At 35.3% G+C, this 12,732-nt stretch overlaps 1 protein-coding gene across 1 annotated transcript in view; it reads left to right on the forward strand.

The window, feature by feature from the left end:
- FAM98B (family with sequence similarity 98 member B) overlaps positions 1 to 11,711 on the forward strand; it is a 33,209-nt gene extending 21,498 nt beyond the window's left edge. The window contains exons 7-8 of the mRNA XM_055278657.2: positions 6,793 to 6,960; positions 9,767 to 11,711. Coding sequence (XP_055134632.1) covers positions 6,793 to 6,960; positions 9,767 to 10,165 — 567 coding nt within the window. The 3' untranslated portion in view covers positions 10,166 to 11,711. The remainder of the gene's footprint in view (positions 1 to 6,792; positions 6,961 to 9,766) is intronic.
- The last annotated feature ends 1,021 nt before the right edge of the window (positions 11,712 to 12,732 follow it).

Genomic DNA, 12,732 nt, shown 5'->3' on the forward strand with positions numbered 1-12,732 from the left:
GCAAGTGGAATTTCAGGTGTTATTATTTTTACATTTTTTGGATTAATTGGGCAGTTCTTCTGCCCCATGCTAGATCAGTTGGGGTCACTTATGCCAGCAGTTCCCAACCTTTTTGGCACCAGGGACTGGTTTTGTGGAAAACAGTTTTTCCATGGAGGGTTGGGGGGCAGGGCGATGGTTTTGGCATGAAACTGTTCCACCTCTGATCATCAGGCATTAGCTTCTCATAAAGTGTGGTACTTCTGTTACCTTCTTGTCTTTGACATGATGTCTCTTTCCATGTGATGTATTAGTTTCCTATGGCTGCTGTGAAAGTTTACCACAAATTTAGTAGCTTAAGTAATACAGATTTATTCTCTTAAAATTTGGAGACTAGCAGTCCTAAAGTGAAGGTATTGGCAGGGTTGCATTCTTCCTGGATCCTTTAGGGGAGAATCTGTTTCCTTGCATATCCTAGCTTCTAAATGCCACCTGCATAGTTTAGCTGTTGGCTTCATCTCCTCTCTTCAGAGCCAGTAGCCCAATAGAATCTTCCAGCCTTTCTCTCTCTCTCTGCTTCCATTGTCACATCGCCTTCTGTCTGTGACACTCCTGTCTCTCCCTTATGAGAACCCTTGTGATTATACTAGGCCCACACAGATAATACAGAATAACCTCTCCATCTCAAGATGTTTAACTTAATCATACCTGCATCTGCAAGGTAACATTCACAGGTTCCAGGAATTAGGATGTGGACCTCTTTGGAGGGCTAGTCAACCTACAAAGGGGCTTCTAAATGAATTTTATTTTTTCTTGCATTGTGTTTCTGCAATATGATAAAATGCTTTTTTTTTTAAGAAAACTATACTATAAAAAATTAGGTCTTCTAATGAGTTCTCCATTTTCTGTATACTTTTTCTCTCAGAAACTTGCATCCACTTACTGCAATTTTGCTGTTTGCATGGCTATCCTTGGCTGCCCTACTACCTTCTAGATCCCATGGCTCGCTATTTGTTTATCCCCTTGTTTGCTGTAGGAAATCCACAAGTAATTTCCAAACAAGGAGTGCATAGGAAGTGATTTTTGTCACTCTTTGCATTCTGAAAATGTTTAGTCTGCTTTCACATTTGAATGTAAAATTCTAGGTAGAAAATACATTTCTCTAAGAATATTGAAGGCATTGCTTCACCATTTTCAAGTATTTAGTGCTGCTGTTAAGAAAACTGACTCTTTGTTTATCACTCTTTGTTTATCCCCTTGTTCTGCTGTAGGAAATCCACAAGTAATTTCCAAACAAGGAGTGCATAGGAGGTGATTTTTGTCAATCTCTTTGCATTTTGAAAATGTTTAGTCTGCTTTCACATTTGAATATAAAATTCTAGGTTGAAAATGTATTTCTCTAAGAATATTGAAGGCATTGCTTCATCGTTTTCAAGTATTTAGTGCTGCCCTTAAGAAAACCGACTCCATTCTCTGTGTTTTTGTGTGACCTGTTATGTTTCTCTGTAAGCTTTTGGGCTCTTTATCCTTGGAGTTTTGAAATTGCACAATATGTGTTGATCTGAGTTTTTTTTCATTCACTGTGCCCTACTAGATGGACCTTTCGATATGTAGACTGTTTTAGCTTTTATATTTTCCTTTATTAATTTTTCCCTTTTGTTTTTTTATTCTCTTTCTGAAATGCTTTAGTCAGATATTAAACACTCCAGATAGACTCGCTTAAATTGTTTTATTTTTTATTCTCATTTTCTCTCTCCCTTTTTTGATTCAGTTTCTCAGAAATGTTTTTAACTTTATACTTGGTGTTGAATTTTTGTTTCTGCAATTATTTTTAAAATTTCCATAAATTCTTTTTGATTCTTGATTTTTTAAAAATATTTTTTGGTATACTATCATCTTGAATAAAGATAGAAACTTTGCTTTTGTAATTTTTTTTTTATTTTGCTTTCAATTATCTGTTTCCTCTAGCATAATTTTTTGTTTATTTGTTTTTCTTGGTCTCTCCCATGTTGGTGGCTTCTTCAGCTGCATGGTAGTTTTTGGTTGTTCATATTTAAGAGTAAAGCACCGGCTGGTCATGGTAGTGTGTGCCTATAGTCCCAGCTACTCAGGAGGCTGGGGTGGGTGGATCGCTTGAACCCAGGAGTTTGAGGCTGCAGTGAGCTATAATCATGCCATTGCACTACAGCTTGGGCGACAGAGCAAGACTGTCTCTAATGATAAAGGCAGTTGGGGTTGGGGGGCAGGTGCTGTGCTCACACCTATAATCTCAACACTTTGGGAGGTTGAGCTGGGAGGATTACTTGAGGCCAGGAGTTCAAAACCAGCTTGATCAACACAGCGAGTCACAGTCTCTTAAAACAAAAAGAAAAGAGTAAAGCACTATAAAGCCTACTGGGAACTACAGTCGTTATTAGGGATCGTTAATGTCAGGCTTTGGAGCTGGCCGATGTGCTGTGGCAATTCTTAATGCCAACGTGTGGTCTTTGTAGCTGCTCATTTTCTCAGGAAGATAAACCTAATTTTTTTTTTTTTCCTGTATACTGTATTTTTCTTTTTCCAGGAAAGGAGTAGCAGCATGTCACCAGGGGTTGGAGGGATGGACTATTTTACAAATAGACTTTGAGTGTTTTGAAGTGTTGGTTCCCTTTTTATCTGTTTCTCTTTCATTCTCCTTGTCATAGGATATATGTACCTTTTATAATTTAGTGTCTTCAGTATGATTCATTTACCTAGAAATCCTCCCTCACGTGTTTTACATAGAGTCCCTTTCCAAACACCTGACAGATACAGAAAAGTGAAGAGTGATTAGAACAGGGATTGAAGACCATCATTCATGCATTTTCTTATTTTTTTTTTTTTTTTTTGAGACGGAGTCTTGCACTGTCCCCCAGGCTGGAGTGCAGTGGCTGTGATCTCGGCTCACTGCAAGCTCCGCCTCCTGGGTTCACGCCATTCTCCTGCCTCAGCCTCCAGAGTAGCTGGGACTACAGGCACCCTGCCATCATGCCCACCTACTTTTTTGTATTTTTAGTAGAGATGGGGTTTCACCGTTTTAGCCAGGATGGTCTTGGTCTCCTGACCTCGTGATCCGCCCGCCTCAGCCTCCCAAAGTGCTGGGATTACAGGCATGAGCCACCGCGCCTGGCCATGCATTTTCTTTAATAAACATTCAGCACTTTGTATATGTCAGGTACTATGTACCTGGTTCAGGATGAACATCTCAGTACTCCTGATGATTAGGTATAGAAGATTTGTGTGTGTAATATCTAATCAGCTTCTTGGGTGGTTAAAGCCTGATTCACTTCTGCATATGCGCCAGGATAAACTCCAGGGATGTCTGTGTATTTCATTGGAGTAACTGCTTTGTGCAAGAAGCTCAAGTGCTGTTAAGAGCTATAAGTTACCAGTGAAGTAGGTGACATGATTGCTTACCTCAAGAAATGGAATAGCGTTCAGATGTGTGGGAAGCACCAGCATTACTGAGCTCTGGAAACTTAATAGAGGTTGTATCTGTGTTGGGTCACCTGTTTAACCTAACAGAATTTTAATGAGAAAAAGGAATGTAGGAATACTAGGTAAATTATGAAGGGTAGTTGCATTAAAATTGTCTTAACGTACTTTGATATTTTCAATGTTGGCATTAAGATTACAGAGAAATCCAAAATAAATGAGTTTTGACATATTCTTTCAACATTCAGTGACATAGATTCATGGGCATGTTTGACCCCTTAACTGGACTTAAATGGGTGCTTTGAGCAAATATTCCTTTAGGAAATATCTTGATATTTTATCTTCTCATGTTGGTCTTTTTTCTTCATGTTTTAGGACAAGGAGATTGTGTTTTTGTTTTTTTCTTATTTGGGAAGGTTTTTAAAAATATATTTTCCTTGGACTATGTATGGATCAGTTTTGGCCTTTCCTTTGGTCTTTTTCAATTGATTATATGATTATATGCATTTGTATACTGTTTTCTTTTCTTGTTGAATTTATTATATCTTTATCATTTTCTCCCTATTTTCATGATAGAAAAACGTGTCTGATATTGTTGAGTGACTGTCATCAACTTTGTTCTTTGCACAATATTTTATTATATGCATATATATACTGTATTGATAGACACTGAGGTTTTCTTTAATTTTGCTTCTTTGACCCTGTAATAAAATTCTTGACAGCTAAATTTTTGTTCATGTCAATGATGTATTCCTAAAAGTGAACTGTCTTGATTAAGGGAAATGATTTTAAGGTTGTTGATGCATACTCCAGAGTTGCCCTTCAAAAAGATTATAGTCATTTATTAGAAAGGTTATGTAGTTTCTTTTCTTAATTGTTTTGCTAGTATTGAGATAATATTGTGAATGTAATTTTATAGCTTGCTTTTTCACTAAATATATTGTAACCATTTTCCAATATCTCCAAAAACTGTATTTTAGTACCCTTTTTAAAATTAATTTTTAATTTTTTTGAGATATAATTAACATAAAATTTACCATTTTATTTTTATTTTTGAGTTGTAGTCGTGTTGTTACCCAGGCTGGAGTGCAGTGCCATCATCATAGCTCACTGCAACTCATTGGAGGGTCAAGCGATCCTCCCACTGCAGCCTTTGCTCAAGCAGCTGGGACTACAGACGTGTGCCACCACACCTGGCTAATTAAAAATTTTGTTTTATTTTTTGTAGAGACAGGGTTTTGCCATGTTGCCCAGGCTGGTCTCAAACTCCTGGCCTGAAGTGATCCTCCCACTTCAGCCTCCCAAAGTGCTGAGATTACAGGAGTGAGCCACTGTGCCTGGCCAAAATATACCATTTTAAAGTGTACAATTCAGTGGTTTTTAGTCTGTTCACTGTGTTGTGTAACCTTATATGTAATTCCATAACACTTCCATCATCCCAAAATGACATAGCTACCTCTCAGCAGTCATTCCCAATACTCCCTACCTCCATGCCCTGGCAACCATTACTATAATATATTTTACGTTTCTGTGGATTTGCCTATCTGGACATTTCATATAAATGGAATCATACAATATGTGTCTTCTGCATCTGGCTTCTTTGATTCAGCATAATATTTCCAAGGTTTATTCACGTCATAGCATGTAACAGTACTAAATTTCTTTCAGTATCCTTCTTATGGCTACATTATATTTTATCATTTAGTGAGTCAATCATTTACTTCTCTTATTTCATACATTTTTTTCTATATTAACAATACCAGGCATGTTTCTATGTATAATTTTTATATATAAATTTCAAAGTAAAATTTTATGGTGGATTCCTTAAAGGAAATTTACTGTGTCAAAGATTTTGTCTCTTAATGCTCTTGCTTCCCATGGCCAAATTGTTTTCCACTTAAGTTTAAATTAACTCCTACCAGTAAGGTAAATGAAATGTCTCACTTTAGCCTCTTTATTGCTAACTTGATGGTTAAAAAGACTAACTTGTTTTGTCTGTTCTTATTATTGACAAAGTTGAACTTTTTTCATAAGCTTATTAGTCATTTGAATTTCCTTTTTTTAACTTCTATTTATATGTCTTGTCATTTTTTTTTTCCTGTAGAATTCTGTTTTCTTTTTGTGTTTGAGCTTTTTATATATAAAGGAAGTTTGCTGGTTGAATTATTTGTTGAAAATATTTTCCCCAGTTGTCATTAGATGTTGTTTTATATCTTTTGAAGTATAGAAATTTTAATTTTTATAATGTAGTTGTTTTTAAATTGAAAATTAAACCTCAAACAGTTAACTTTTTATTCTCTTTGGAATTCCCTTTGTTATATGGTGTGCTATATTATTGTTATTATTACAGATAGCCACCAGGTCATTCCAGCCCCATTTAAAAGATAATCTTTTCTTTTTCTCGTTGATCTGTGATGTCTCCTTTATCATTTATTGCATTCATAGATTTATGAGGCTCTGAGTTTCAATATACTATTTCATCAATCTATTTTTTTTTCTCCCAAGTTCTAGTTAATTAGATGGAGTTAGGATAACAAACTGTTATCTATACTAGACCTGTGCCTGGAGGTCAGGTAGACTTTTGTTAGTAAGTGGGCAGAGCTGGGATTCTCTCTATATTTTGGGGAAACTAACAAGTTTTCTATGCCTCATTTTTTTTTTTCCATCTGCAAAAGGGGATAATAAAAACCAGCCACTCTAAAAGGATATTTTGAGGATTAAAGAAATAATGCCTTACTAAGTGAAGAGCATCCTGGCACATTTAATAAGTGCTCATTAAATGTTAACTGATAAGATGATGATAATTTTGTATTATAGCATATTAGTATTTGGTAGGATTATATTTCAAAATGCTTTTAGTTATTCTTACATATTGAGTTTCTGGATTTAACTTTAGATTTTTTTTTCATTCTCTCAAAAACTATTTCTATAGGATTATAAGTTAATTTTGGGGAAAACTGACAATAATACTTAATGTTCCCATACCGAACCTTGGTATTTCTTACCATTTATACAAGTTTTCCTTTTGTTTTCGCAAGATTTACTGATGTTTCCTTTTTAAATGTCCTGTATGTGGTTTTGGTAAAACTATTTTTTAGGTATTTTTTGTTAATATGAATAGAAATTTTTTTGTTATTATTTTTTAGCGAGTTGTTGCTGGTAGTTACATATTTTTAACACCTGTTGGTCTATTTTATTTGTTCTAAATTATTCATAAATTCTCAGATATTTGGGTGTTTTTGCTCTTTTCTAACTCCTTATGCATTATCTCCTTTTCTTTCTTTCTAAAGATTATGATTGTTTTTGCTCTTTCATTAAAATGTACTTTTGTTCCTTTTTTCTTTAACTCTTGTCATTTAGGTAAAAACAGATGATATAGCAAGAATTTATCAGCCTAAGCGTTATGCTTTGTCACCCAAGACGACGATTACAATGGCACATCTACTTGCTGCTCGTGAAGATCTATCCAAGATCATTAGGACAAGTAGTGGCACCAGCCGGGAGAAGACCGCATGTGCCATTAATAAGGTTGGTGTTTCTTTCAGCACAGTGGAAAATGAATTGAGAATATCTTACTTAATGTTTTTACAGATTTTAGTCTGTTTTTCTTTCATGTCCTGGTAAATGTTTAGAAAAAAGAGTGGCAGGGGGGTTCAGTCTAGGCTTAGTTATGTTATTTTTGTGTATGTGTGTGTGTTCACTTGAATTTGTGTATTCATAGATCAAAGTATTTTCTGAATTAGAGGAATTATGAATTGTTTTTGTCAAAGCTTTAGCAAGAATTATCTTCCATCTTTCTAAAAAGTAATCATTTTTTGTCAGTAAGAATCTTTCGGAATTGTTTCAAGTACTGACAGATTGGTTATATCCTTGGTGTAAAGGGAAGAAGAGTTCGTGCTTTAGAGTCAGACCAATCTGGGTTCCCATCGTAGCTCTATCATTTACTTACAGAAATGACCCTGAGCAAGCTACTGAACCTCTTTGAGCTTCTGTTTCCTGATTTGGAGTATACATCCATTTCTCTGACAGTAGTCTGTTTAAAGAAGCTCAAGGAGTCTGAATTTTTCACTTTACAACAGCAATAACAAAAAACTAATTTAGTATGTTTATGTCAGCTTAACTGGCATGTCCTCTTCATTTAGGTAGAGCACTCCATGGCAAACTTTATTACAAAAGAGCAAAAAATCAGAAATAAGGGATTTGGATAATTTTAAAGCATCTCTTCTCACTCAGTGTAACTTGAGATAAAATACCTTTTCAGAGGGATGGTTGTTTTTAAAGTCATTTTGCTAATTATTGCTAAGTTAGGCATCACCAGTGTTTGCCTCTGTGCTTCCACTGTGGCTCAATCCTATCTTCTGAAAGTGTTCTCTCTTTAAATATATTACCTAACATCTTGCATTGGGTTATAATTTAGCCTTTCTGGATCAAGAGTTCTATTTCTGTAAGTAACATTGGCCATCTCTTCTGAGTTTATAATTTATGGTCTCATTTTTTGAGGGTAGTCTTATGATCAGTTCTGGCATCTCCATATGCCCACCAACATACCATGTTTGGTAGAGAGACCAGTGAGAATAGTAACCAAGAAAGGCTGTTTTTTGGATTTGGTAATTAGGACATCATTGCCATCTTTAAAAGAATGTTGCATACTTAGAACCTTGTCTCACTTGGAGGATATTGCACTTTTTATCTTTCATTTGTGACATAAATCCTAAACTTGGTTTTGATTGGAGGATCAATGGAAGTGTATAATTAATTGGTCATTTTGGTTGAGGCGGTTGCTGTTTTACTTTCTTTCCTGAAAGGCAGTAGCAGGAAGCTATTGGCTTCCCCTTGTCTGTGGTGAGCAGATGACACCCTTCTTATTGCTATCTTTCCTCTACTCATGGCATATAAAGCTGCTACTTTTTATAGAAGGTTGGATACTTAAACTCTTCCCTAGTTTATTTTTGAAAGGATTATAAAGCATAGTAAAGGAATTATATCAACTGTGTTTTCCTTGTAATAATATGGTACTAGTATCATCACTGAAAGTAAGTGAGCTTAAGTTTCTTAAAAGAAGTAGTTCATTGAGAATCCTTCTCTCTCTTTGCAGTGATACCTGGAATTATAGTTTTTATATCAATCTCTGACCTCATTAAGGTCCCATGTTATATATACTTCATACATTTTTGAAATGAAATGTGCTTAGGAATATAATCATTTATTGGATAATCAATTACCAAATCAATGGCAATGGAAAGTCCAGAGTTGTTATTGTATAAATGGATATTAAGTTAATGAATGTAAGGTATGTCATTATATATATAAAAAATGTTTTCCTAAAAGAATTTCTTAGTGAAATGGGTACTACATTTGTTAACAGAATTTGCTAAACAAATTTAAGTGAGAAAAAAATTAGCCTTTAAGTTTCAGAAATACTCTCTCAGATTGTTTAAAAATAATATATTCTAGGCTGGGTGTGGTGGCTCACACCTATAATCCCAGCACTTTGGGAGGCTGAGGCAGGCGGATCACGAGGTCAGGAGATCAAGACCATCCTGGCTAACACGGTGAAACCCTGTCTCCACTAAAAATACAAAAAATTAGCTGGGCGTGGTGGCGGGCGCCTGTAGTCCCAGCTACTCAGGAGGCTGAGGCAGGAGAATGGCGTGAACCCAGGAGGCAGAGCTTGTAGTGAGCTGAGATCACACCACTGCACTCCAGCCTGGGCAACAGAGCAAGAGTCTGTGTCAAAAAACAAAACAAACAAACAAACAAACTATATATATATATATATATATATTCTAAGGAATTTGGCATGTATCACACATTTTATATTTTTTCATATTTTCTTTTTAAAAAAATTCCTTTTTTTTCTTTTTTCTTCAGACTTGGTAAACAGGAAGTAAAAAAATTATTTTTTAAATTGAAACACAATAATTGTACATATGTATGAGGTACATAGTGATGTTTTGATACATATAATGTATAGTAATAGTAATCAGACGGGGTAATTGGCATATCCCTCTCAAACATTTATCATCTCTTTGTGTTGGAAACATTCAATATCCTCCTTGTAGCTATTTGAAACTATATATTAGCTACAGTCATCATACAATAGTATAGAACACTAGAATTTATTACTTCTGTCTAGCTGTGATTTTGTATCCTTTAACAGATTTCTCCTTATCCTTCCACACTTAATATTTTTAATATTAATTTGTTCTGCCATGTCTGATACTTCCATGTCCTTAAATATTGGCTTCTGCTTATTAGAAACAACATCACTTGAAACTTTTATGTAAACTTTTTTGAAATATTAGAAACTAAAAGAAAATGTTTCTTCACACAGGTGCTGATGGGAAGGGTGCCTGACAGGGGAGGCCGGCCGAATGAAATTGAACCACCACCCCCAGAAATGCCCCCTTGGCAAAAGAGACAAGAAGGCGGCGGTGGAAGGGGTGGTTGGGGTGGTGGTGGTGGAGGTGGTGGTAGAGGAGGTGGTGGGGGTGGGGGTGGGAGAGGTGGCTGGGGGGGTGGAGGAGGAGGTTGGGGAGGTGGTGGGGGAGGGGGAGGAGGGTGGGGGGGAGGAGGAGGAGGTGGTAGAGGAGGTTTCCAAGGCAGGGGAGATTATGGTGGAAGAGGGGGTTATGGTGGAAGAGGGGGCTATGGTGGAAGAGGCTATGGAGATCCATATGGAGGAGGTGGTGGTGGTGGTGGTGGTGGTGGAGGTGGATATAGAAGATACTAAAAACTATAAAAGTTAGATAGCAGTGCTTGCTTCTTTATAGATACATTAGAAATAGTGTTCTAAATAACATACTTGAATATCATCTTTGAAGTAAATACCATGTTAGACTCCCTGGTGATACCATTCTTGAATTGGTTAATATGTAAGAACATTGTTTTTTACTACCAGTTGATCTCTCAAATTAAGTGACGACTTTTTCCATATTCTATGTACCCTTGAGCATGTTGTATCTTTTTAAAAAACAAAAGAACAAAAATTATTTTTTAAAATGTAAATATTTATTACCATCAGACTTGGAAAATGGGAAGTATTTTATTGTCATGATTGAATTTAGATTGTTACCTGTATTTTGTTCAGGTTTGAGACATATAAAAGACCCCACCTGTAATGGAAAGGAATATAGACCCTTAACTCACCTGTATTGCTGTGGATGTGTTTTGTGCGTTTTTCATTCAATTTTACAAAATAGGGAAAGGCACTTCCAGTTGTATTTAGTAGGCAGTTGTTGTGAATCGTTTTTTTCTCTTATAGGAGGAGATTCCTCTCTAGCCATGTTTCTGTTAAAGTTTCATTAATTGAAGCCCAAGTTTACTTTTTACTGTACATACTTATTTTCTAATTGGATTTGAAATCAGCATGATTTTGTTTGACAAAGCAACGTTTAAGATTGAGGTCAGAAATACTTTAATGGAGCAAAGACACATACCAACTTTACATGATGGTGTGAGAAATAGTCCTATAAACTGGTCTCTTCATCATTTATGCTCTCACTTTAGATATCCAAATATTAAAAGGCAGGCTGACCTGTATCACACAGAATTAAGGCAGTAATTTCCTGCTTCAGTAGATCAAGGGTAGGGATGCCGTGGTAATTCTGATTCACAGCTAGATTTGGGAAACACAAAGTTAGGGAATGGCTATATGTGATTTGCTAGTTGGAGCAGTCAAAGTCTTAGCTATCAAGAGTTGTGAATTTGAATCATGGCACTAGTTCAGGGGTGCTATGGATTGAAATGACCTTAGTTCTCAAGGAGTGATTTGTCCTCATTTTTCAAATGAGGAATGAGACACTTACCATCATCTCAGGTTGTTTCATAAAGACCTAAGTACAAATACAATTTGTTAAGAACTTACAGAGGGCCTATTTTGAATGCTTTAAGATGTAGGCCAAGTAATGTATTTTTCTCTTAGTGTAGAAAGTTAGAGAAAAAGAGCTGGCACCATAAATTTTTTAAATCTCAGTGTAAAATCTATATCTCATTGTAGACTTCTGGTAAATACCTATACATAACAACTTAATGTGATCTAACCAACTCAGCTGATAGAAAGCTGAATTGTTCCCAGTGGACAAGTGGTATTTGATGTTCAGCAGGTTTTTTTGTTATTTTTTTGGTAAACTCTGTGGTAAAATCTAAAATAATGTTAAAACCCTAAAAGTAACTATTGAATATTCTGTAATCTTAGACATGTATTTTTCAAGCTAACCCTTTGAAGAAATGTGTTCAAGGTAGGAAAATATAAAATTTTTTGGTTATTTGTAAATTTATTTTTTGTGTGTTTATATTTAATGAAAAGATGTAATTTCATTTGTGATAGCTGAAAAAAGGCTTTCCGTAATTAAGAAAATACCTTTATCAGTAGCTATGAATTCTGAAAAATAATTTTTAAAAATTTTTAAGGAAAAAACTACTTGAGTAAAATATTTCAATAGTTGTTTAAAAATCTTCTTTAAAACCTTTACATTTCTGCCTCATTTCTTTTTTGGTAGCATTAGTTGCTGATGAAGGAGATTTACAACTACTTTCAACTTTTTTACCACTAAAGGTTTATGGTAAATATGGCAGAAACAATAGTTTATCAGTTTCATTAGATTTTCCGTAAGATTTCTTTGTACCTTTATAGGAGTGCTACTTGGGTTATTCACTGCAATCACTTATTTCCTATCAAAGTTTAGCACTTGCTCCTGGAATCGTGTTGGAGCTGAAACCACTCCTATGTACACATTCCTATAAACCTTAATTGAATGAAAAGCTGAATCAGGTAGACTCTTAATATTTTACTCTTTCCTGTAAGGTGCGATTTTCCTTATAATCTTTGTTCAGTAAAAATTTCTTTTGTAGAACAGTTTGCTGAGCAGTATCTAGAATAGCAGGAAGGAGATTTGGGGCCTTAATGGAAAAGGCCATAGTGTGAAAATGTTTTATAAATTGAGTGCAATACAACATGGAGTATGATGAATGGCACTCCACTGCTTCCTAAAATCTAACCTTTTTTTTGATACCTCCTTTTCATTCTTTTTTGCCTGGTTCTCAATTTCATTTTTTAATTACCTCATTGTCCTTCCCCTTTTTTCTTCTCTTTTTGTCCAGCCTGATACCTAATAGCAAATATAGACATGATCTTACTGGGAGTTTCTGCCTAAAGTAGTCATCTTTCCTCTGGAACGTATAAAGAGCATGTATTCTGTCTATAACATAATTACCACACTCATAAGCACACATCAAAGGGAAACAAGGATTTTCTTTGAACTTACTTTTGTTTTGCAGATCAGGGAAACCTTGCCTCAT

The sequence above is a fragment of the Symphalangus syndactylus genome, chromosome 5 (genome assembly GCF_028878055.3).
Source record: "Symphalangus syndactylus isolate Jambi chromosome 5, NHGRI_mSymSyn1-v2.1_pri, whole genome shotgun sequence".
Classification (NCBI taxonomy): domain Eukaryota; kingdom Metazoa; phylum Chordata; class Mammalia; order Primates; family Hylobatidae; genus Symphalangus; species Symphalangus syndactylus.